Source organism: Podarcis melisellensis, assembly GCF_964234715.1.
Source record: "Podarcis melisellensis genome assembly, chromosome: 17".
Lineage (NCBI taxonomy): Eukaryota > Metazoa > Chordata > Lepidosauria > Squamata > Lacertidae > Podarcis > Podarcis melisellensis.
The window spans coordinates 13,128,831-13,154,850 of NC_138534.1; the positions used below are offsets into that span (position 1 = coordinate 13,128,831).

Below are 26,020 nucleotides of genomic sequence, written 5' to 3' on the forward strand. Positions count from 1 at the left end.
AAAGGGAGACAGGTTCAATTAGACCTGCAATTACAGCAGTGGAGAGCATCTTCATCATCATCATCACCATTATCAAACAGATTTATAACTGCCTTTCATTCCAAAAAGAGATCTGTCCCTTGGTGTAATTTTGTGCAGCCCTTCACCTAAGTCCATGTGGGTGAACAGAAAGTTTAAAAAGGGGGGTTGGGAGGGGGAAAGTTGCAGGACAAGAGGGAGATAAAACATGGAGTGGTAAAGAGGGGGAGAGAGAAGGGGTGCCCCCCCATATTTGGCTCCAGCTCTGCACACTTTCGGTCGACTGCTATCTCTGAGGGAATGTGACTCACCAGAGAAAGAAGATTCTCCAGCCTTGCTCTACAAAGAGCATAAAATACTTGGAAATCTCACTTTTTCCTAGGCAAAGGCATCGCTCTAAAAGAAACCAGAAACTACCTTATTGATCTCAAAAGAACGACAACCACACAAAGGAGTACGGTGCATGAAGGAAAAAATAGAGAGGCAGGGGCGTAAATTTGTGGATTTGTTTTAGTCTGTGTGCAATGTCATTTTCCACATCCGTGGATTGCAATTCAAACGATGCGCACACAACACAACAGACGGATCGTATGCGCCACTCAGCCCCCACCCTGTCACATGTACAATATTCACAAATTACTTAACGGTGGGACAATGCCGCCTGTTCCCACCTCTGCTCAATGCCTTCAGGCTGCCAAGAGAATCTGAGAGCTGGAAGGGGACCCAACGGTCATCTAGTCCAAGCCCCTGTAATGCAGGAATCTCAGCTCAAGCATCCCTGACCAAGGGCCATCCAACCTCTGCTTCAAAACCTCCATGAAAGGAGAGCCCACAACCTCCCATGGGAGACCATTTCACCGTCAAACAGCTCTGGCTGTCAGAAAGTTCTTCCGAATGTTGAGTCGGAATCTCCTTCCTTGTAATGCGAAGTCATGCGTTCAAGTCCTACCCACCAAAGCAGGAGAAAACAAGATTGCTCCATCTTCCATGTGACAGCCCTTGAGAGGACTCATTTCTCCTCATCTCTTTTCCAGAATAAACATGCCCAGCTCTTTCAACCATTCCTTATAAGGCTTGGTTTCCAAACCCTTGAATATCTTGGTCACCCTCCTCTGCACACATTCCAGCTTCTTAAATTGTGGCACCCAGAACTGGACACAGTACTCCAGGTGTGGTCTGACCAAGGCAGAACAGAGCGGGATTATGACTTCCCTTGGTCTTGACCCTAGACTTCTGTTGATGCCGCCTAGAATAGCTGCATCATCTTCAGCTTGTGGTCCACCAAGACCTCTAGATCCTTTTCAAATGTACTACTGGAAAGCCAGGTGTCCCCCATCCTATATTCGTGCACCTGGTTCTTCCTGCCTAAGCGCAGAACCTGACGTTTGTCCCTATTGAAATTAGTTTCGTTAGCTTGGGCCCTGGACTCCAATGTGTAAGGTCATTTTGGATTCTGATTCTGTCTCCTGCTGCATTCTGCTGATGTTTCCTAAGAACAGCAGTCACTCCTGGCCAATCACAGAAGGGGAAATGGACTAGGAAGGATTTTGTGGCGGCTGTTTTCTGAGCAGCCCCTGGTAAGAAGGCGCATATTGGGCGCCGGTGATGTTGAGCACTAGGAAGTAACAGCAAAAAGGGGACCACTGCTGGGAACTCAATGTCCTCACTTAAAGGCACAAAGCAGGGGTAGAGGCTAGCAAGGGAATGTGCCATAGCTCAGTGGTGCAATTGATGCCTTGCATGCAAAGGATGCGCATTTCAATCCAGAGGATCTCCAGGAAGGACTGGGAAGTACAGCTGTCAATCAGAAGTGACCATATTGGAGTAGATAGACCCATGGTCTGATTTGGCAGCAGGGCAGTTTGCGATGGCGTCCCATGGGGCAGCTGCAGCTGCTGCCGTATGGAGGGTACAGTTGTTAGCTGGCTAGGAGCGCCAAGTTTGAGATCTCGGACAAACATTAACTGATCAGTGCCAGCAACTATTTCTCTCTTTCTCTATTTCCCCTCTCTGCGAGAAGTGAGGTTGCAGGGAACCAGGCAGAGAGCCTTTTTGGTGGTGGCGCCCGCCCTGTGGAACGCCCTCCCATCAGATGTCAAAGAAATAAACAACTATCTGATATTTAGAAGACATCTGAAGGCAGCCCTGTTTAGGGAAGTTTTTAATGACTGATGTATTTTTAATCTCTTGTTGAAAGCTGCCCAGAGTGGCTGGGGAAACCCAGCCAGATGTGCGGGTTATGTACGTATATAATAATAATAATAATAATAATAATAATAATAATAATAATAATTTCTTCTCCCACTTACAAGTCTTTGAAGCCTAACCCCTATTTCTGGAAAGGGGCCGTGTAGATCACCTCTGCCTCAGTGGCCAATGGAAACACACGGCAGTATCACTTCTGCACATCTGCACCAAAGGTTTTCATAGCTGCCATTTACTTGTTAATCCTCCCAATGCAGAAATTGCAGCATGGGAATCTATTTTCCTTTCCAGACAGGGATGCAACTGCATTTGAATTTTCTGGAGTGGCCCCTCTGTCCCAAGCAAGCAAGAGCCAGATGTTTCATCAACATAAGCAACTGACAGGCTAGAGAATTTGGGGATATTGTAATGAGGACCCTCTGAAGAATCAAAACATCTGGACAGATAAGAATTTAAATCTTAAATGGCCTATTCCGTTTCTCATTCTGAGGCAGGCTTTTGGATCTCAGCCTCGTCTAGCAGGCAGAAGGCCACGAAGACAGAAAGAATGAATGCCTTTGTAAACTTCTAAGGAAGATTTTAATCATTTCCCCAACCAGACATGTGACACGTAGTAATTAGCAATTTACTAAATGGCAAGAAACTGCCTGCATCCAATTAAGAAGTGCTTACAATTATATGAGTGACATGGAGAAAGAGCCAGGCAGAGAGGCATTTGCAGTGCAGACGGCGTCTGAGCAACACGAAAAGATTACGTTGACCTTTAACTGGAGTAGAAAATCTTGCTGGACCAAGTTTTATTCTCTGTCAGCCTAATATTTCCTTTCAATAGCAAACTTATTGATGCCGTCCCTATCAACAGGGCAGCAAAATGGGACCATCCATGGACAAGAGAAGGCTTTTGGATTCTGTGTACTAAGGGGACTCCTAGGCATGAAAACAGGGAGGCAGGGAGGGGGGGGGGCAAAAGCTGGAACTTTCCCTGCCTTCATCAAGCCCCTTACCGTATCCTGAACGAGGATGGGAGGCAGAATCTGGAGATGCACCTAATCCTGGCTGCAGCCCTAATCCTGGCTATCCAGGATGTCAGAAAAGCTTTTAAGAGCTCTGACCACTTTGAAACTAAAACAGTACAGTGGTACCTCGGTTTTCGAACAGCTTGGTTCACGAACAACTTGGAACCCGAACGCTGCAAAACCAGAAGTAGGTTTTCTGGTTTTCCAACTTTTTTTCGGAACCCGAACATGCTCCGTTTTGAGTCCCCCTGTGTTTCCTGTTGCGCTGCTAATTTGTACCCCCCCCATTGTAATTCAAGCCTTCCATTTCCGATAGCAGTGTTCTAAGGTGATATTTGGAGCTTATATTCGGTGCTTGTTTTGTCATCTACAATACTGTTTTGTTTTATGGTACAGTACATTATTGCTTTCATGTTATGGATCAATGATTTAGATAGTAAAATTCATGTTAAATTGCTGCTTTAGGGGTTGTTTTTAAAAGTCTGGAACAGATTACTGTAATCCGATTTGCATTACTTTCTATGGGAAAGCGCACCTTGGTTTTGGAACACTTTGGTTTTGGAACATCCAGAACAGATTAGGTTTGAGAACAAAAGTACCACTGTATCCTCCAGTCCTGATTCATCCCGCCTGCAAGGAAATTTTTAGTTGCTAATGGGGCAGAGTCCCAGACAGATTAATTAGGGTGAAATTTGGGGTTGCAGATGTGCGCCTAGACACACGCATCCCCGGACTCTGTTATTTCCCACTCCCCCACAAAAAACTGCCCTGTACCCTGTGGGAGGGGAAAGATAACCGTATCCCTCCATGGGCATCAGGTCCAGAGCTGGAAAAGCAAGACCATGCTCTCCTGGCCTCAGCAACCACGGTTCTGCATTTCATACACTGGGACAGAGAAGGGATTTCACAGTTGTTCCTTCACAGCCTGCCCCCTGCCATGCGTGGTTCCATTTTGCCGCCCAAATCGCTCTAACTCCCCATCAATAGACAAAGAAATCTCATCAAGGAAGGAAGAGATGGTACATACCCTCAGCCACTGTTTCTCCGTCAGAGCATCGCTGTAGTCCACATCCCTGCGCTGGCGGGACCCCCTCCCAAATATCTTCTCCTCCTCCTCTTCGCAGGTGAGCCTTTCCACTTCAGCATCGTCCTTGATTATCCAGGACGGCAGCTCGTCTTCCTCCATCAAGCGCGGCTTCCGCTTCGGGTTCCGAGCATCTTCTCTGCGCCGGTCCAGGTCCATTCGCTGCGGGGACAACACAGGCCGCCCTTGAGACATTTCTAGCAAGCTGGAAGCTTGGAACTAGCTGGAGGTTTGCAGAATTTTTGGCCATTTCTTTTCTCTCAACAAAGTTCCCTTCAATTTATTTTTTTATCAAATGACTTAACATTTATTCAAACAAATCTCAACAAAATGCAAATTACCGTGACAGGTAATTTCTGAAAATTGGGTGGGTTCTTTTTTAAAAATTACTAAGAGATGCTCAATCAAAGAAAAAGAAAAAAGGAGGAAGGGGCACTTTCAAGGCTTCTGCAAACGAGAACATATTTTGTTGGGGCTGTTTTGCCTGTGCATTAATGCTCACCAAATGCCAACATTCGCAGTACCTGTAATGGAGAATTAATTTTACATGGCCTAATGGTCACTCCAGTCCTAGAAGGATAAATATCAGCCATCTATTACATCTATTACACGAAGACCTTAAAGTCCTTACTACATTTGAATAAACTTTCTGTAAACATCACTTGGATACATTTTCAGACATCTGGATGGCTTTTCCAACAAGTAAATAAATTCCAGAGGTGATGATAAACTGTACTTTAAATAGATAAATAAACCAGCAAGCACTTCCAACTTACAGAACCTCAGAAGTCCGTTCTGTTTCAGAGGGGTAGCTGTTTTAGTCTTTTGCAGCAGAAACAAAGACTAACGAGTTTTATTACAGTGGAGAAGAATTCACTTCACTGGATGCGTGCTATTCAATCCTTGCTTTCCTGCCGACGGTCCCCACACAACAGGAACGTAAGAAAAGTACAGGAATATCTGCAAACAGCACCTCTGAAATTTACGACAATGGTAGCTGGTATGCATGTCAACTCAGATAGTGAACACGAACAGAGACGTAGCCCAAACAAGAGGGTGTTATCTGCATACTTGCGGGGAACCTTGAGCCTTGCAAAAGTACAAAAAACATTTAACAATTCTGAGAAGCCACAGATAATAGAGGGAAAATCAGAAAAGAACAACTTGATCATGGCTGCTGGGGGAAGAATGGGATGCTCTCCTTGGAAGAAACGGCTGGCTTGAACTCTGAATAGGACACCTCCTTTGAGGAGATAGCATACAATGAAATTTTTGTGCAGGCAAAGAAGTATTTTTAAACACCCCTTTCCCCAAACTAATGTGATGGCAGGAGACAAAAATACTTCTAATGTGATTTGCCCAAGGCATGGGGAAAGGTCAGCTCCTAATATATGAGCAGGCAGAAAAAATTCCAAGGACAAACTTGGTTGACACCAGGGTCTAAGAATAAGAAATGTTTCCTCCTATATACTAATAGTGATTTTATTCTGTGTGCAGATCCTTATGTAGCCAAAACAGAACAATCTACGTACAAAAAGCAGGTGGCAACAGGTTCGGGGAAACCTCAAGCTGCGTCAGACTACGAAAAACATATGTAAGAAAAATTAAGGGGGAAACACTTGAGAAGGGGGCAGAAAGAGCCCAGTGAGGATTAAGCGGGTTCCAGAGGCATGGATTGCTGGCTGGCTGGCTGAGGAAAACCAGAAAGCCAAAGGGAATGGCAGAGGAGGAATGAAACAGAGGCTCTTGGAAAAGGCACAAGGAGAGCCAACAGCCTGGCCAGAAAGACCCCACACTGCAAAAAATATGGAAGGTTGGATAAGGTTTCTACCTCCACAGAAAACAGCGGAACTGTGACTGTGTGCAAAAAATGCCAAGGTTTGAGTCTACTTTTCAAGCTCAAGAGACAAACTTGGATTGTAGATGTGTTTTCCAATGGATTATTCCAGTTTAATAAGCCAACCAGCCAACCAACCACTTCCATACCAAGATGAATGAAGCTTGAGAAGGGATCCTCATTTATCGGGCAGCTTTGGGGGAAAAACATCCTGAGCTCTTGTATGTCTATAGGGCTGGATATGACATGACATATAGTCTCGACACTATCATGCCTTGCAGCTTTGAAATAATTATGGTCTTGCGCACCGACACAGAGCCCAAGCCATTTTGCAATGCACACCACTGATAATGGCTGTGCTGTAAGATGAATAATGTGCAGGATATTCTTCTTCCAGAGGTGGCTTAATTCATTTGCAAGGCGTGAGTTGAAGACGCAGTTTGGAATATTTTTAATTATGTGCATTCCTGAAGGGGCATTTGAGGGCAACGACAGTCACCAAACTCCCACAAATTGATCAACAAGAGCCTGGAAGCTTTCATTAACTTATCCAAATGAAGAAGGGAAAGCATCCTGGTCAGCGTAAAAATTATTTATGCAAGGTGCTCTTGGCTCAGGTTCTCTGCTATGGTAATATGAGTTTAGCCCATGAGAAAGGGGAGGCACGCAAAATATGTGTGGGTGCTGGGTATCTCTATGATTTTAAACATGGGTACTTCTAATTACCTACGTTTTTATGTCAGTGGGTCTGTATTAGTGCCCTGTAACTCTGCTTACAGCATCTTAAAAAGCAGAGACATCGCCTTGCCAACAAAGGTCCGTATAGTTCAAGCTATGGTTTTCCCAGTAGTGATGTATGGAAGTGAGAGCTGGACCATAAAGAAGGCTGGTCGCCGAAGAATTGATGCTTTTGAATTATGGTGCTGGAGGAGACTCTGGAGAGTCCCATGGACTGCAAGAAGATCAAACCTATCCATTCTTAAGGAAATCAGCCCTGAGTGCTTACTGGAAGGACAGATCCTGAAGCTGAGGCTCCAAGACTTTGGCCACTTCATGAGAAGAGAAGACTCCCTGGAAAAGGCCCTGATGTTGGGAAAGATGGAGGGCACAAGGAGAAGGGGACGACAGAGGACAAGATGATTGGACAGTGTTCTCGAAGCTACCAACATGAGTTTGACCAAACTGCGGGAAGCAGTGGAAGACAGGAGGGCCTGGGGTGCTCTGGCCCATGGGGTCATGAAGAGTCGGACACGACTAAACAACAACAACTCTGCTTAACGTCACCATAATGTTGGCCCTTCAAAAGGAAGGCAGAGGGAGCTAGATTGTTTTGTTTTAAAAGGAGCTTGTAGGCTCATTTCACGGAAGGGAGGCAGAAAAGAAGTGGAACCTGCAACGGTTTTTGGGGAGAAAGACCATTTTATTTGCCTCAGCCCCAACAGCGTAGTGATGCCCCTACACAGGTTAGGAAATTTGAGATGCTACACTCAAGGGTACGGGGAGCTTGCAGGTACCCAAAATGCCAGATATAGCTTTTAAGATGCCCATGCTGTGAGACTGACTGTACAGTGGTACCTCGGGTTACGTACACTTCAGGTTACAGACTCCGCTATCCCAGAAATAGTGCTTCAGGTTAAGAACTTTGCTTCAGGATGAGAACAGAAATTGTGCTCCGGCGGTGCAGCGGCAGCAGGAGGCCCCATTAGCTAAAGTGGTGCTTCAGGTTAAGAACAGTTTCAGGTTAAGAAAGGACCTCTGGAACGAATTAAGTACTTAACCTGAGGTACCACTGTAATCATTTGCGCTCCTGCTCTTTGACTGGCCTCCCAACCCCTTCCCTTCCTTGGTTCGTGAATATGGCCAATTCCCCGTTTCTTATCCATTGTCATAAATCCACCTCTCTTAGCCCCTCCTAACGTTCTGCACAATGATACAACCCAAAAGCGTTCCTTCATTTTTGCTGTCTGAAAAAGGTGGCTTTTAAAAATGTGCTGTGTCCATTGTTCTGATTTAGTGATTTTCGTTGTGTAGTTTAATTGTACGCTGCCTTGACTGCTGCCAGATAAGGGCGGCAAACAAACAGCCACCGATAGCTATTCTTGGAGTGAAACACTCTTTCTGGACGCAGCAGCAGCTGCTTGCTTTCATTTCCCCAGATCCGTGGCAGAGAAGCAACGGAAAGGGACAGGGGCAGGAAAGGCAAAGAGGAGCGACCAGTTGGATTATCAGCCGAGCAGGCGCAACAGCAGCCTCTTGTGGCACATCGGGAAAAAGGCATCCCCTTCAAGACTTTCCGTCAGTCCACTGAGCATGTTTCATACTGGTTTTGTAGGAAGCAACAAAGAACAACTCATCTGGTTCATCAGCAAAAAAATTGGACACTGTGGCAGATTCAGATCCATTAATTTCCCTCCATACTGGGCAACACAGGGGCTCAATTCTCAGAACAGGAACACAACTTTACTAAAAAAATTGTCCAGTAGCACCTTAGAGACCAACTAAGTTCGTTCTTGGTATAAGCTTTCGTGTGCATGCACACTTCTTCAGATGCACACAAAAGCTTATACCAAGAACAAACAGTTGGTCTCTAAGGTGCTACTGGACAATCTTTCTTTCTTTCTTTCTTTCTTTCTTTCTTTCTTTCTTTCTTTCTTTCTTTCTTTCTTTCTGCCTACTGCGTCAGACCAACACGGCTACCTACCAGAATCTACAACTTTACTAGTTCATGTGATGTATTTTCAACCATGGCTGCACCATTATCTCCCGCTTGGACTACTGCCATGCGCTTAACGTGGAGCTACCTTTGAAGGTGACCTGGAAACTACAACTAATCCAGAATGCGGCAGCTAGACTGCGGACTGGGAGCAGCCACCGAGACCATATAACACGCGTCTTGCAAGAACTACGTTGGTTCCCATGTTTCCAAGCTCAATTCAAAGTGTTGGTGCTGACCTTGAAAGCCCTAAATGGCCTCAGCCCAGTATACCTGAAGGAGCGTTTCCCCCCCATTGTTCTGCCCGGACACTGAGGTCCAGTGCTGAGGGCCTTCTGGCAGTTCCCTCACTGTGAGAAGTGAGGTTACAGGGAACCAGGCAGAGGGCCTTCTCGGTGGTGGCGCCCTCCTATCAGATGTCAAGGAAATAAACAACTATCTGACTTTTAGAAGACATCTGAAGGCAGCCCTGTTTAGAGAAGTTTTTAATATTTGGTGAATTATTGTTTTTTAATATTTTGCTGGAAGCTGCCCAGAGTGGCTGGGGAAACCCAGCCAGATGGGCGGGGTATAAATAATAAATTATTATTATTATATTATGATTTCAAGGGAACCAAGGGGGACTGTGCAAACCTTCACTGGCCCTGAAAAGTCCATTATCGAGGAGGGTGCATTTATGGAAAAAGATGCCCCAGAAAGGACAAAAGCTCTTTGGCCCGGATAGTGCCAGCATTCCTCATCTTCAGAATTTCAAAAAGTACCGAAGCAGAACTCCACCACTAGGCTGGGAAGTGAGCTGCAAAGGGAATCGAAGGAAGATTTAAATTAGGATTGTATGGTATCATTACCATGAAAAGATCAAATTCCTCTTCGCGCCGCGCAATCATCTGATTCAGAGTCTCATCATCGGGAACTTCATCTTCTTCCTACAGGCAAGGAGACAAAAATCACAGAATTTACAGGCATGCACCCACATCAAGATGCATAGACATCAATGAGACATGTGTAAAAAACATCTGTCGATTTGCCCAGTCTGAACAACCGCAAACCATATGCAAGAAATAATGGAAGCCTTGGGCATGTTCTGAATTTTACAATGATATAAAGGTAAAGGGTAAAGGGAGCCCTGACCATTAGGTCCAGTCGTGACCGACTCTGGGGTTGCAGCGCTCACCTCGCTTTATTGGCCAAGGGAGCCGGTGTACAGCTTCCGGGTCATGTGGCCAGCATGACAAAGCTGCTTCTGGCGAACCAGAGCAGCGCATGGAAACGCCGTTTACATTCCCGCCGGAGCGGTACCTATTTATCTAGTTACACTTTGACATGCTTTCGAACTGCTAGGTTGACAGGAGCAGGGACTGAGCAACAGGAGCTCACCCCGTCACAGGGATTCGAACCGCCAACCTTCTGATCGGCAAGTCCTAGGCTCTGTGGTTTAACCCACAGTGCCACCCGCGTCTCTTTACATTGATATATTTATTTATTTATGGTAATTTAATACAATTTCTGGTCTTCCTTTGTAGGAAGTATATTGAAAACCTGCATGTTTGTTCAGAAGGAAGTTCAAGTTCAACTGGAGTTATTCCCAAGCAGCAGTGGCATGTGTTGGGGGGGGGGGCAGAGATGCCCTCCCATCACTGCTGCTTACCTGGGTGGAAAGGGGGGGGCGGGCGAGGCGGCAGCCATTCAGTTGAGCCAGTGGCCTTCCTGCAGGTGCACCTGCCTGCCTTCAATTGCACACCCACCCTGCCCCAGCCCAGCTGGGCAGCTGCTATGCCCTGGCCAGGAGGTCATCGCCACAGCTCTGCTCCGACACGCACAACGCCACTGCTCCCGAGCAAGTGCACAGACTTCTGTGTAGACAGCAGGAAGACTGCACTGTCGCTCATGGAATGGCTAGACAGCAAAATACGGCAAGGACAGGAGAGGGCTTGGGGAAGGGGCAAAGCCATGCAAAAAATGTGGCCGTATTAGTCTTCATTGCAGCCCCTTGGACCCAAAGAACCGCAGAACCAGGCAGGCTAAGGGAAGGGAATTCTTTCTGGCTCCATTAGCCAGGTGCTTATTAGTAAAAAAAAAAAAAAAGAAAGGAAAAAAGGGGGGAAGGACCCCTGGACGGTTAAGTCCAGTCAAAGGTGACTATGGGGTTATGGCGCTCATCTTGCTTTCAGGCCGAGGGAACTGGCGTTTGTCCGCAGAAAGCTTTCCGGGTCATGTGGCCAGCAGGACTAAACCGCCTCTGGCGCAATGGGACACCGTGATGGAAACCAGAGTGCACGCAAACGCTGTTTACCTTCCCGCCACAGTGGTACCTATTTATCTACTTGCGCTGGTGTCCTTCCAATCTGCTAGGTTGGCAGGAGCTGGGGCAGAGCAACGGGAGCTCACTCCGTTGCAGGGATTCGAACTGCCGACCTTCCAATCGGCAAGTCCAAGAGGCTCAGTGGTTTAGACCACAGTGCCACCCGCGTCTCTGCATATTAGATTCTGCCTGGCGGGGCAAATTTCAGAGGCCGACAGCCCCCCCCCCCGTCAAATCCCTTGTGCTCTGATGTTGATGGAGGAGGGAGGGGAGACTTGCAAAGGCTTCTGGAAGCCCCCCTCCCATTCCTTTTAAGCTCCCAATCTCAGGGACTTAAAAGGAAAGTGAGAAAGGCTCACGGAAGCCGTTGTGAGTCTCCCTCCTTGCTTCCAAGTTCTCAGTCTCGCCGAGATCTTCAAGGGGAAGGGAGGGAGCCAAGGGCTTTAAGGCAGCCAAACGCCGTTCGAAATAGCCTCTCCCTGCCTTTTAAGCTGAGTGGTTGGCAGCTCTGGCAGGGGAGGCTGGGAGAGTCTCCCATCTCTCCCCACCCCCAAGGCCACTCCCAGGAGAAGGGAAAGGGCTTCCATTTCTGCTCATCAGCTGACTGAAACACAAAGGGACCCCTAAGGGACATGTAGACCAACGCCTGCAATTCAGGAATCTCAACTGAAGCCAAATTTTATTATTTAAATAATGTAATATTTTTAAAAAGTGAGATGATGTGTTATCCCCCCCCCCCCGATAACACAATTAGCGTCCGCCAATGTGATGCCTGCCATTTGTTTCCCACCAGCCCCATTCGGAACAGCTGTTCACCCCACCTGGAGGGCGCCTCGTTGGCGAAGGCTGGCATAATAGGTCTCCCTGAGGGATGATGCGTTTTCCCATCACAGCAGCCTATCAGAAATTCCCATTATTGCCTCTCCCTTTCTGGGCTTTATAAAAGCACCACATGGGGATCGGGCCAGTAGGATGACAAAAACGAAAGAGATACAGAGAAGGAATCTACTCCTGATCAGGAAGGCGTGCTTTGGGAAAGGGAAAAACGGAGAGAGAGGGATTTCTGCAACGTCTATGCAAGGCTTTTGTTCAGAGTCAACAATTCAACAACGTAAGTGGTTCCATAAAATGTTCCCATGAGCAGCCACTGGATTCAAAACAAGGTTTTTCAAAATACATAGCTGGGTTTTCCAGCAATTCCTGGTTCTTATCATTTGTAAAGTCATGATTCTGAATCATATATGTATGCCTGCTTTTTTTTGGTTTTGTTTCTATTTTAAGATTCTATAAATATGAGGATCTGAGCAATTTTGGAGACACATTCAAAATTACAATATTTCATTTTATATAGAAATTGATCAGCCGCTAAGAAGCAACATACTTATTTCAGCCCTGAGGTACCTTACTGAAAGAAGAAAAAATGTCTTTTCCCCCTAGAATTAATTTGTCCGTCTTATCTATATACGAATGCATGTTCAGTGCAGAATTCAGCTTTCAGGCTAGGAATCTTTGCTAGCATCCTTTCTCTCAAAACAACATTTCCATCAAGTTAGTAGCGTTTATGGCTGCAAACGTGGCCACAAAAGCATGAGGCCAATAATGCCTGCTGCTGCTATTTCAGAAGCCAGAGGGATGTCTGTCATTTCCAACGTGTATCTCCTTTCCCTTCCTATGACCAGCATCAATTATGCAAAAGAGCAAACATGCCCAAATATGCAAAGTAGGGCAAACTATGCAATTTCGCTTGGCTTGGGTAATTAATGCTGGCCACAGAGTTCAGACTGCCTGGGCACATGGTTTTAGAGAGTAAGGTAAAGGTAAAGGGACCCCTGACCATTAGGTCCAGTCGTGGCCGACTCTGGGGTTGCGGCGCTCATCTCGCTTTATTGGGTCATGTGGCCAGCATGACTAAGCCCTTTCTGGCGAGCCAGAGCAGCGCACAGAAATGCTGTTTACCTTCCCGCCGGAGTGGTACCTATTTATCTACTTGCACTTTGACGTGCTTTTGAACTGCTAGGTTGGCAGGAGCAGGGACCAAGCAACGGGAGCTCACCCCATCGCGGGGATTCGAACCGCCAACCTTCCGATCGACAAGTCCTGGGCTCTGTGGTTTAACCCACAGCGCCACCCGCGTCCTGGTTTTAGAGTAGCCAATAACCCCATGAGCATTCGATCCTGGAAGTGGGGGAGAGGGGAATGCAATCTTAAATTTTCAAGGCTTAAAACAAGCTTGCAGACTACCTCGTTTTCTTCTTCGTGCTCCAATATGGCTTGGAGAAAAGCCCTCCGTTCGTGGCTGGAGGACTTCTGGTCGAACATGCCGGCTTGAATAACCTTCTGATCCACGTTCAACTTGTACTTGGCGGCGGCAAGGATCTTCTCTTCCACGCTGTTGACGGTGCAGAGTCGCAGGACGCGGACTTCGTTCTGCTGCCCGATGCGGTGGGCTCTGTCTTGTGCCTGCAAGTCCTGCGAAAAACACATTGCGTGGAACGGATTAGTGCCGGGAGAGGGGGCTGGCTGAAGCAAAACGAAGCCACAGTTTTACATATATACAAACCTATAAAGATCAAAGGCTAAAGATGACAAGCCACAGTGCCAAATTCAGAAACTGCTTAAACTTTAAGCTTTCGCTGCACAGGATTATATGAGAGAAGCATGGCTTATTTAACAAAATAAATACAATAATAAATACAATAATAATTTATTATTGATACCCCGCCCATCTGGCTGGGTTTCCCCAGCCACTCTGGGCGGCTCCCAAATAAAATATATCTCATGAAATTCATGTGTTTTGGCATTTAAGTGAAATGTGCATTTGGGATAGAGTTCATTTCACTGGCCGTGTGGTGCCAGCACCTGCCCTCTCCTAAGATGGGTGAACAAATAATCCAATTCTGGTTCCCTAATAATTTGAGCTCCCGCTCTTGCAAGAAATGTCCAGTTTGCCCTTTGATTCTGACTTATTTCAAGACCAGTGGTTGTATCCACGGAAGTCGACCTGGCAGTGTGCAGTGGGGCTTCTTCTCTTCTCCCTGCCCCCCATCTGCTCTGGGGGTTTTTTGACCTCCCAATAGGGCAACGCCTATTTGCGCCCCACCAACATCCCCATTGCCCTGCCCTTCCTGCTCCCAGGAAGCAACAGCAACCCGCCTGTCTCATCTGCCAATCCGTTTCTGCACTGTACTCTGGGCAACTGTCAGCGCTAATACCGAACCCTCCTTATCTAGAGGTTGGCAGCGACATTTTCAAAGGGGAGCCAAAAAGGCAGAGCCAAAAAATCTTCCTCTGGCAGAAGAGATTGCAGGAGCAGCTTGGAGGGATCCCAGGCCAAGATTCCCAGGAACTTTTCACCCCCAAGACCTCCCTGTTGGCCAAAGGCTGCACGCAGGAGCATCATATCTCAAAGTAGATGATGATGATAATAATAATAATAATAATAATAATAATAATAATAATAATAATAATAATAATATTTTACCTTGCCCATCTGGCTGGGTTTCCCCAGCCACTCTGGGCGGCTTCCAACAAAAGATTAAAAATACATTAAAACATCTGTCATTTAAAACTTCCCTAAACAGGTCAGAGATGAGAGGCAGCCCTCCACTAACTGATGCAATTGGCAAAGGGAATGGTTTCTTTTTCTTTAGCTTTTAAGTTACTTTATTGAACTTTAAAAATAATAACACAAATTCAGAATTATCCATAGCAGATAAACATCAAAGAATTGTCAATATCTATTACACTTTATCACAGTCTTCTTCTAGTTCCATTGACTTCCCGCCAGCTCCATCTAGCTTTAAATGTAGAATCATAGAATCACAGAGTTGGAAGAGACCACAAGGGCCATCGAGTCCAACCCCCTGCCAAGCAGGAAACACCATCAGAGCACTCCTGACATATGGTTGTCAAGCCTCTGCTTAAAGACCTCCAAAGAAGGAGACTCCACCACACTCCTTGGCAGCAAATTCCACTGTCGAGCAGCTCTTACTGTCAGGAAGTTCTTCCTAATGTTTAGGTGGAATCTTCTTTCTTGTAGTTTGGATCCATTGCTCCGTGTCCGCTTCTCTGGAGCAGCAGAAAACAAGCTTTCTCCCTCCTCTATGTGACATCCTTTTATATATTTGAACATGGCTATCATGTTCAAAGTGCACTGTTTGTATCTGTTTAAAATAATTGCTTAGCCAAGATATTGTACTTTCTTTAACCTATTTAGTGTATAACAGAAGCTATTCAAAGGCTGCCACAGATTTTATATTGTTGCAATCTTTTATGTAACTTTTAAATAAACCCCATTTATTGAAAAATACTTGATCTGCGTGGTCTCTTATTCTTCCTGATAGCTATTGCCATTAGTTTTTGTTGCCACTCCAATTTTGAGGGCACTTTTTCTCCTTTCCAATTTGATGCGGCACATGTGGTGGACTTGCAGAAAAATTAAGGAATTGTGGGATGAAATATCTATGGAACTAAAAAAAAAATAAAATGCGTAAGATCCTGTTTACAAAAATACCCCAACAACCAGAGGCCTTTCCTCTTGGGATACTTGTCTCCGATATCCCAAAAAGTGCAAGGGAATTGTTTTTATATGTGACAGTGGCCGCAAAATTTTTAATGGCTAAGGGAATGGTTTCTTTGTGTAACAAATGAAGACCCAAAGATGGAAAGAAGAAGAAATACCAGCTAAAGAAGAGTGGCAAGAGAAACTGATGAACTATACTGAGACGGTGAGACTAACAGGGAAATTTCAGAACCAGCAGGACCAGACTTTCCTAAAGGAATGGAAGAAGTTTTCGATATATTCGGAAAGCAATTGTAACCAATTAACATCGCTTGTAGGGTTACAAGAAGTTTGTAAGGAGTAATTTATAAATTATTGTGAAAAGAATTAAGAATAGACGCATTGGAATTTGAGTTTATAGCAATAATTATAGTAACAAAACACATAATTAAAAAGACTTTAGAAAACCACCAGTCGAGGTTGAAGGAAGTCTTAGGCCATGGGCAGGCAAACTAAGGCCTGGGGGCTGGATCCAGCCCCATCGCCTTCTAAACCCGGCCCACGGACGGTCCGGGAATCGGCGTGTTTTTACATGAGTAGAATGAGTGCTTTTATTTAAAATGCATCTCTGGGTTATTTGTGGGGCATAGGAATTCGTTCATCCCCCCCCAAAAAAATATAGTCCAGCCCCCCACAAGGTCTGAGGGACAGTGGACTGTCCCCCTGCTGAAAAAGTTTGCTGACCCCTGTCTTAGGCTGTGATAGCCCAACATTTCAAAAAGATGTTTAAAAGGATGTTATGTTGGAAAATATGTGTAAAGGTAAAGGGACCCCTGACCATTATGTCCAGTCGCGAACGACTCTGGGTTGCGGCGCTCATCTCGCTTTATTGGACGAGGGAGCCAGTGTACAGCTTCCGGGTCATGTGGCCTGCAGGACTAAACCGCTTCTGGCGCAATGGGACACTGTGATGGAAACCAGAGTGCATGCAAACGCTGTTTACCTTCCCACCACAGTGGTACCTATTTATCTACTTGCACTTTGATGTGCTTTCGAACTGCTAAGTTGGCCGGAGCTGGGGCAGAGCAACAGGAGCTCACCCCGTTGCGGGGATTCGAACCACCGACCTTCCGATCAGCAAGTCCTAGGCTCAGTGGTTTAGACCACAGCGCCACCCGTGTCCCTTATATGTGTAAGAACTAATAAAAAATTATTTGAAGAAGAAGAAAAAATCGTGGTCTGTAAATAACCTGGTGGGGATTCCAGTCGCTGTCGAAAATAATGACGGTATCCGCTGCCTGGAGGTTCAAGCCCAGCCCTCCAGCCCTCGTGCTCAACAGAAAGATGAAATACTGGGAATTGGGCTCGTTGAACTTCTTCAGCAGGGCTGCCCGGTCCTCCGATTTCGTCGTTCCTGAAAAGAGGAGCGGGCAAAAAAGCACGTGTCATTGCAAAGCATCTCCAAGTGATGATGCCCTCTTTAATTCTCCTTTCCTTTTATATGGTTCAAAATCAGCACTAGCCACTGTGGTTCCAGCTGTCTGTATGAACGGCTATAACAAACACCATCAGCACTGGCACAAACGCTATTTGCAGCCTTATCAGGGCGCTGAACTCCAGGGGAACCGGAAGGAGTAAAGACACCAACTTCTGTAAGGCTCTGAGAAGAAGAAAATTGCAGGACCGTTTAATGGTGTGTGTGTTGTATGAGATCTTATCTGCTGTGGGTCTTTCAATTCATAAAGCCAAATGGTGAGATAGGAAAAAATAATGTATAAATGCTTGTGTAATTATTTACTTTGTTCTAGTTGCAGAATTTGTGCTTTTGCAGAATTCTGCATTTTGTCAATGCAGAGTACTGATGAACTATCATCTGCTATTCTAATTTTTTTATTTTAAAAAACCCACCCAGCTTTGACTGTGATTCTGAGCCATTTACTTTGAAGTGATGTTACTGAAAAAATGAGGTTGACTGCTAAGCAAAAACATTTGGGATCAAAGCATTTAATATTACTGAAGCCTTGGATTACCTTTTAATTAGAAGGCTCAAACTGCTGCTTATCTAGAAGTGTTTTGTTTTGCTAAGTATGTTCTTCTAATAATATATAAAGAGTGAACATTTCAATTTCAGTCACAGACAGAGGTGATTGCTGCTAAAGGTAAAGGGAGAATGCTCTGAAATTCACTGATATATACAGTGGTACCTCGGGTTACACAGGCTTCAGGTTACATAGGCTTCAGGTTACAGACTCCGCTAACCCAGAAATAGTACCTTGGGTTAAGAACTTTGCTTCAGGATGAGAACAGAAATCGTGCTCTGGTGGCACGGCAGCAGTGGGAAGCCCCATTAGCTAAAGTGGTGCTTCAGGTTAAGAACAGTTTCAGGTTAAGAATAGACCTCCGGAACGCATTAAGTACTTAACCCGAGGTGCCACTGTATAGCTACATACTTGGGGGGGGGGGGGGGTAAAAAAAGTCTCTTTAGTGAAGTAACTCATCCCAAGAGAAAAACGAGCGTGCATGCGATTTGGAGTGCGATTAATTTTTAAAATCACATTAACGTATCACATTTCTGCAGAAGAATTCATTTACAAGCTCTACTTCTCCCATTATTTTACGTAAAAATAATGCTAAAATAGACAGATTTTGGAAGCAAATTAGTGGTGCCTCGCAAGATGAAATTAATTTGTCCCGCGAGTCTCTTTGTCTTGCGAGTTTTTCGTCTTGCGAAGCACGGCTATTAGCGGCTTAGCAGCTATTAACGGCTTAGCGGCTTAAAGAAAAAGGAAAAAAAGTCGCAAGAACTCGCAAGACGTTTCGTCTTTCGTCTTGCGCGTTTTTCGTTTTGCGAGGCATTTGTCTTGCGGGGCACCACTGTACTTTAACCTCCGAGTTAACTTCAATTTAAAAAAAAAAAATCTCATGGGAAATTAGTGTTAAGGACTATGGCTTCTTAAACATCGCTGGGATAGCTCAGCTGGTGCAGCATGAGACTCTTCATCTCTGGGCTGTGGGTTCGAATTCCACGTTGGGCATAAGATTCCTGCATTGCTGAGGGCTGGACTGGATATCCCTTTGGGGTCCCTTCTATGATCTGAATTGGAGCAGATGAGAGGAATACCCAGATAAACTGATTTCCATCAATGGACTAGAGTGTTTCTCCAGCGAACTGAGTGCACACTTTCAGCTTGGTCCCATAACATAGTCTGGATATTGTGCTGGAAACAAACCCGCTGGGACTCACCTGGTTCAGTGGGCGCCCATCCATCAGGTGGCATCTCGCGCCACCTGAAGTTCTTAGCCCAGAAATGCAACTCCTAGTCAAGGCATCCCTGAGCCCTCCCAGCCCTGACGCCAGCCCATGTCAGGATGAGACCAACCCAGGATACAGGGCAAGCCAGAGTCAACCCAAAAGAGAAGGAAGGAAAACGCACAGAACAATCCCAAAGGAAAAGAAGAGAATAACCTCAACTCTAACAAACACGCGTCCATAGAAGAAAAAAGTTAAGTGCACCAAAAACATGGTCTGAGCATTAATGAACGTGAAAAATACAGAGCTAGCATTAAGAGGTAGAAACACACAGGTGAATATAAAGGAAAATGCAGCTGTTTGGTCCACTGCAGAAGCCCTACAATGAACATAGGTGGATGAGAAGCCACCTTTCAGGTGAGTCCAATGTTCCACTCTCCACAGATGCCCAACCATCTGGTGGGAAGGATCAAAGCAGCCTAACAAAGCCTTCCCCTCGAGGGCTGGGCGATATGGATACAGCACAATGTCTGGAATAGGCTAGAGCTGGTTTTCAACTTCACGATATATCCCCAGCTAAACAGCACAATATACAGTGGTACCTTGGTTTAAGAAGAGCTTAGTTTATGCACAACTTGGATTAAGAACGCTGCAAACCCAGAAGTAGGTGTTTTGGTTTGTGAAGTTACAGGCAGGTAGCCGTGTTGGTCTACCGTAGTCAAAACCAAATAAAAAAATTCCTTCCAGTAGCACCTTAGAGACCAACTAAGTTTGTTATTGGCATGAGCTTTCGTGTACATGCATACTGTGTATCTGAAGAAGTATTTGAAGAAGTGTGCATGCACACGGAAGCTCATATCAGTAACAAGCTTAGTTGGTCTCTAAGGTGCTACTGGGAGGAATTTTTTTATTTGGTTTGTGAACTTTGCCTTGGAAGCAAACAGGTTTCACTTCTGTTGAGTGTGTTCCATTTGTAAATTGAGTCCCCCGCTGCTATGGGAAAGCATGCCTTGGTCTAAGAACGCTTTGGTTTAAGAACAGACTTCTGGAATGGATTAAGTTCGTAAACCAAGGTACCACTGTACTGATACATCACATCACAATGTCTGAAATAAGGATGGAGCTATGCTGGCTCCATAGTTTTCCCCACATCGTGATTTTTGCATCGCACACACACACCATGATTCGTGATACACTGCCAGGCCAAAAAATTATGAAACTGATATAACAATATAGACTTCAAACTGCGTTTGGACTACAGACTGGTCTGTCACCTAGAACTGCACCAGCACTTGCTGCAAAATTAGACCTTCTCAAAAGTAAAGATGGGAAGCTGCCAAGACAAATAAATCAATTTTGATGAAAACTGTGTACGATCTTAACGTAAAATAATAAAGAAAAACACTCAGAGCAAATACAGGGGTACCTCAAATTACAAATGCCTCGGGTTACAAACGCCTCAGATCACAAACTCCGCTAACCTGGAAGAGTTACCTCGAGTTGAGAACTTTGCCCCAGGATGAGAACAGAAATGGTGTGCCGGCGGTGCAGCGGCAGCAAGAGGCCCCATTAGCGAAAGAACGCAACAGTTTCAGGTTAAGAACAGACCTCCGGAATGAATTAAGTTCGTAACTAGAGGTACCACTGCACAAAAGAGGAAAAGGTCCAAGAGGAGAGCTAAAAAGTTGAAGAGGAGAGCTTTGTCCACCTTGGACAAAGACTGCAAAGGACTGGAGGCAGTACTGGAAGGGTTTGAAAATGCCTTGACTCAGAGTTGCATTTCCAGTAAGTCAGAGAAGTATTGTTCTCCCCATCATACAGACAAGGGAGTTAGTTGCAAGAGTGGCTTGTCTTAACCACACTGTGGCTGAGGCGAGATATAAACAAGGAACTTTCTGGCTGGCAGCTGGCACTGCTATGGATGTAAAGGAAGGGAACACCTTCTCATTGCCCTGGAGGTGGGGAGAAACCAGGGTTTGAGAGCGGGAGCCCCTGGCTCCAAGATCACAAGACGCCCCTCATTTATTTCCCGAGCTCCTTTCCCTTTGGAACATTACCGTCAAGTCGCAGGTAAGCAAAATTCCGAAAAGCAAAATAGTCTTCCATGATGGTCATGAGGGACGTCATTTGACAGAAGAGGAGGACGCGGTGGTTGGTGGCTCGCAGCTTTGGCAGAATTCGATCGAGCAGCTCAAACTTCCCCGAAGCCCGATAAAGCTCAGCTCTGTGAAGAGAAAAGGCTGGATAATAAATATTAACAAGGCTACATTTACACATGTAATTAGCAGCGCCGACGGCATCTCAATTTCCTACTTCTCTCCTATAGGCTGTTAAGCAGAACGTTTGGTATGGACTGTAGAAAACAAACCATGTGTGGTTTCTAGGATGCGCAGGGATTACTTCCCCAAACCCTACACAAACCCCAAAAAGGGAAAAGGTCCAACCTAAAGCCAAGCAACTACCTAAACACTTAAACTCTGAAAGATTCTGTGATGACAAGTTCTAGGAAGTAAAAAATAATAGTTACCCATTGATGACACCATTTGAATAGCCCAAATGTTCAGCAAAGGATTCCTGCAAATGGAGAACAGCAAATTACTCAACACGACTAGATTAAACCACACCCAACATAACTCTTTCTAAACTCATAAACCTAGGTTGGTGGTGCTAGTTAAAATAACAGATTTTTAAAATGGTACTTTTCTTATTAGTGCACAGACCACATTGTAATAAACATACTTCTCTGATGTCAATCAACTGGCAAGCTACTTGCAACTTATTGAAATGGATGGATTGGTAAATAAAGAGCCAATAAAAAGCTTATATTGTCACACAGCATGTCATCTTAATAAAGTATGAAAAATTTCAGTATGTACCAATATGTACCGTATTTTTCGCCCTATAAGACGCACTTTTTCCCCTCCAAAAATGAAGGGGAAATGTGTGTGCGTCCTATGGGGCGAATGCAGGCTTTCCCTGAAGCCTGGAGAGCGAGGGGGGTCGGTGCGGACCGACCCCTCTCGCTCTCCAGGCTTCAGGAAGCTATCCACTAGCCGTGGGAGACCCAGCTCTCCCAAGGCTAGCGGAGACCTTGCCGGCACCCAGAAGCTTGGGGCGCGCTGAGCTCCGCACGCCCCAAGCTTCGGCATTAGCGCAGCGCTCCGCTAGCCCTGGGAGAGGCGGCTAGCGGAGACCTTGCCGGCACCCAGAAGCGCTGGTGTTGGCAAGCCTTGCGCACCTGGGGGATCTCCCCCCGGGTGCGCAAGGCTTGCGGGCGGCAGCCAGCAGCGTTGAGCACGGGGCGCCCTTCGGAGGCTGCCCCGTGCTCTGCGCTGGTGTCGGCAAGCCTTGCGCACCCGGGGGATCTCCCCCGGGCGCGCATGGCTTGTGGGCGGCAGCCGGCAGCGCGGAGCACGGGGTGCCCTTCGGAGGCCGCCCCGTTCTCCGCGCTGGTGTCGGCAAGCCTTGCGCACCCGGGGGATCTCCCCCCGGCGCGCATGGCTTGCGGGCAGCAGCCGGCAGCGCGGAGCACGGGGTGCCCTTCGGAGGACGCCCCGTGCTCCGCGCTGGTGTCGGCAAGCCTTGCGCACGGGGGGGGGCGCGTGGGGCGCCCTGAAACAGAGGGCTCCCCATGCTGCGGACAGTAGCCTGCTGCCCGACGCGCGGGGCGCCCTGAAGCAGAGCGCCCCTCGCGCCAGGCAGACATCGGCCAGCCCCACAAGCTCGGGGGACAGCGGGGAGGCGCAGCACCGCCATCCCACTGTTCCCCGACCTGGTTTTGGGGGGGGGGGAAATAAAGGGGGGAAAATTTCCTTTATTTCCCCCCCAAAAAAAGTAGGTGCGTCCTATGGGACGGAGCGTCCTATGGGACAAAAAATACGGTATATGCCTTGCACAAAAGAATAGCACATTAATAAGATTAAATCTTGCCTAAATATTCCTCTGCAAATGGTGTATAAAAATCAACCCTTTTAAAACAATTAAGCTAGAAGCAGATGAAATATATTTTGTATCATTCAGGGTGGCACATGACTCTAGGTTATGGGAAAGATCCACAAATGCAGTCACAGGCAAAAGATTCCTTAGACAATCCTCAAAAACAAGCTTTGCGCATTGTTTCATGGTTCCAATGCATGTTGGATCATCAGTGAGACTTGTTCTGAGTAGACCTCGCTGCAAGGTTGTAGAACAGGGGTCAGCAACCTAAGGCCCGTGGGCCAAAAGCGTCCACGGGGTAGTTTAACCGGCCCACAAGCCATCCACGAACCGAGCTGCCCGCTCAAGCGAGTCCCCGCATGCTGCGCTAAACTGGTGCAGCACAGCGCAGGGACTTGCTTCCATGGCTCTGGAAATCGCACCTGCGCAGGGGCCAGAAATCGCGTCTGTGCAGATGCGGGTGCTAGAAATCGCGGGGGCGTGCATGCGATCCGGCCTACGGAGGGATCTCCACCAGAGTAATCCGGCCCAGGTGAGGTAAACCTTGCCAACCCCTGTTGGGGGGTGGGATTACATTCCAATGGGAGAAATACTACTCTGTGAGGCAACGTAAGATCAGTGTCTGGGCCTGAAAAATTCCTCCTCATATGAGGGACAAACACTTTCACCTCCATTTATTGCTGGCATTTTGGTTTTTTAAAAAACAGATTTCTTCTTCCCCCCCCCCCCTAAAGAGGCTGTTTTTGCACACCCTGGGGGCTTCCCCCTTTGGCTCTGCCCTACACAGAATAATTTAAGACCAGAAAGAACAAAGTCCACATCTCCTCTATCCCATTAACCCCTGAGATAACAAAGAAGCAACGTTGACTCACCTCAATGTGCTGAAACATATAGGGGTGATTGCAGATCTTTCTTAATTGCATGATGGTGTTCATTAGAGTCTTGGCGCCTCCTTTTCCCTGAGGAAGGAACAGATGAGACGTCACAAAGTCCAGTGGAAATGGGGGAAGATCCCACAAAACTTGGCAGACCATACAACACAGGAGAAGCACTTTAGGCCTCTAGTAATACACTTTAATCCTAAATATCCCAGACTCCTATTTCATATTAGTTAACATGAGCTGGAGGGATTTCAAAGCACTCCAATGTTCCAGCTATTCATGAGAACCTGCTCCTGGGATATAATGAAATCTGCCAGGAGAAGTCCAAACTGTGACTAGGAGGCACTGAGGCACAGGAACATCATAATATTAATAAATAATAATAATAATAATAATAATAATAATAATAATAATAATAATAATTTATTTATACCCCACCCACCTAAGACCGGGCTCAGGGCAGCTAACACCAGGTATAAAAACAATTGATCAAAATAAAACTTAGAACAAGACTAAAATACAACATTAAAATGCAGCCTCATTTCAGTAGAAACTCAAAATCAAAAACTTTTGGGGGATGAAAATGTCAAATCTTCACCAAGGCCAGCTATCCAGACTGATCCTACGTGGGACATAGTGAGTCCTGCTGGCTTGCCCCAGCCAGGATAGGAAAGCATTTTTAAAAAAGAAAGCTACATTAGCCCTAGGCTGGCTGGCTAAGATCTACTGGATCCAAATTTCCCAGCATCCCATTCTGCCATGTCCTGCATTTCGGGGCTTTCTACTGGCTAGGGCTGGGCGATATCTTGATATAGGATCCAAAACCAGTCTGAAGTCCATACTGTGATACAGTGGAACCTCGGCTGTCGAACGCTTCGGAAGCCAAACAATTTTTGAACGTGTCTCGGAAGTCGAACGGCTTCTGCGGTGCGTTTCTCCATTTTTCAAAAAGGAATTTGCTGATGGACAACTGCGCCTCGGTTGCTGAACTTTTTGGAAGTCGAACGGTCTTCCGGAACAGATTAAGTCTGACAACTGAAGTTCCACTTTGTTGGATTTGTAATTCTTAACCCGGCAATATATCACGAATTGTGATGTGTGTGTGTGTGTGTGTGTGTGTGTGTGTGTGTGTTCCAAGCAAAGATCACGATGCAGGAAAAACCGTGAAGCCGGCCAAAGCCTCTACATAGCTCCATCCTTATTTCAGACATGGTGATATATCGGTATATCGCAATGTTTAGCTGGTGAAAGATCGCAATGTTGAAAACCAGATATCGCCCAGCCCTATGACTGGCCACTAACAGCAGGGACCTTTCCTTCCAGTTGGGTGATGCTATGGCCTCTGCTGCAGTAAAGCCCCTCCTCTGCCACCGCCCACCGCTGGCCATGATCTTGTTTGCCAGCAAAGAAGTGCTAATAATAATAATAATAATAATAATAATAATAATAATAATAATAATTTATTTGTACCCCACCCATCTGGCTGGGTTTCCCCAGGCACTCTGGGCGGCTTCCACAAAGACCAAAAATAGACTAAGATGTCACACATTAAAAACTTCCCTGAACAGGGCTGCCTTAAGATGTCTTCTGAATGTCAGGTAGTTGTTTATCTCCTCGACATCTGATGGGAGGGCATTCCACAGGGAGGGCGCCACTACCGAGAAGGCCCTCTGCCTGGTTCCCTGCAGCTTTGCTTCTCACAATGAGGGAACCACCAGAAGGCCCTCAGCGCTGGACCTCAGCGTCCGGGCAGAATGATGGGGGTGGAAGCCATTTAGGGCTTTAAAGGTCAACACCAACTGTGCTCAGAAACGTACTGGGAGTACTCGGAACGTACTCGGAAACGTACAAATCACCCTCCCACCCCCTGACTGGCCAGGGGTGGGGAGGACCCCCAAAGGCTTTCCATTGACTTCTTCGGGTCACACAGCTGATCAGGATAGGGCTGCTCTGGGAAAGAGAGTGGATCTCTCTTGTAATCTGCTCACCTTCTTGTCCTTCTCAGAGCCGTCTGTGAGGAGGATCCCTTTGGCTTGCATGTGGCGGTACAAGATCTTCTGGAGAGCCGACATGTCACACTTGATCACATATTCCACCTGAGAGGAGCAAATAACATGTCACTCTCAAAAATTCAGAGTAATGGAAACGCCTCGTGTGAGAATCTCACGCTATCTCTAAATGTCTGACTACAATAGCACCGTAAGCCACAAGACATTTTCTAAAGCAGAGTTGGAAAGACTTCAAGCTTATGGGATCTACTTGATCTAGTAGAAACCC

The 26,020-nt window shown here is 46.3% G+C and overlaps 1 protein-coding gene across 6 annotated transcripts in view; it reads right to left on the minus strand.

The window, feature by feature from the left end:
• The window catches only part of SMARCA2 (SWI/SNF related BAF chromatin remodeling complex subunit ATPase 2), a 128,355-nt gene that overhangs the window by 34,513 nt on the left and 67,822 nt on the right, over nt 1-26,020 (minus strand). For all 6 annotated transcript variants that reach the window (XM_081893720.1, XM_081893722.1, XM_081893719.1 and 3 more), the window contains 8 exons: nt 25,732-25,839; nt 23,735-23,821; nt 21,454-21,500; nt 20,984-21,150; nt 16,927-17,090; nt 13,417-13,644; nt 9,722-9,799; nt 4,267-4,485 (listed from right to left, as the gene is read on the minus strand). In XM_081893720.1, coding sequence (XP_081749846.1) covers nt 4,267-4,485; nt 9,722-9,799; nt 13,417-13,644; nt 16,927-17,090; nt 20,984-21,150; nt 21,454-21,500; nt 23,735-23,821; nt 25,732-25,839 — 1,098 coding nt within the window. The remainder of the gene's footprint in view (nt 1-4,266; nt 4,486-9,721; nt 9,800-13,416; nt 13,645-16,926; nt 17,091-20,983; nt 21,151-21,453; nt 21,501-23,734; nt 23,822-25,731; nt 25,840-26,020) is intronic.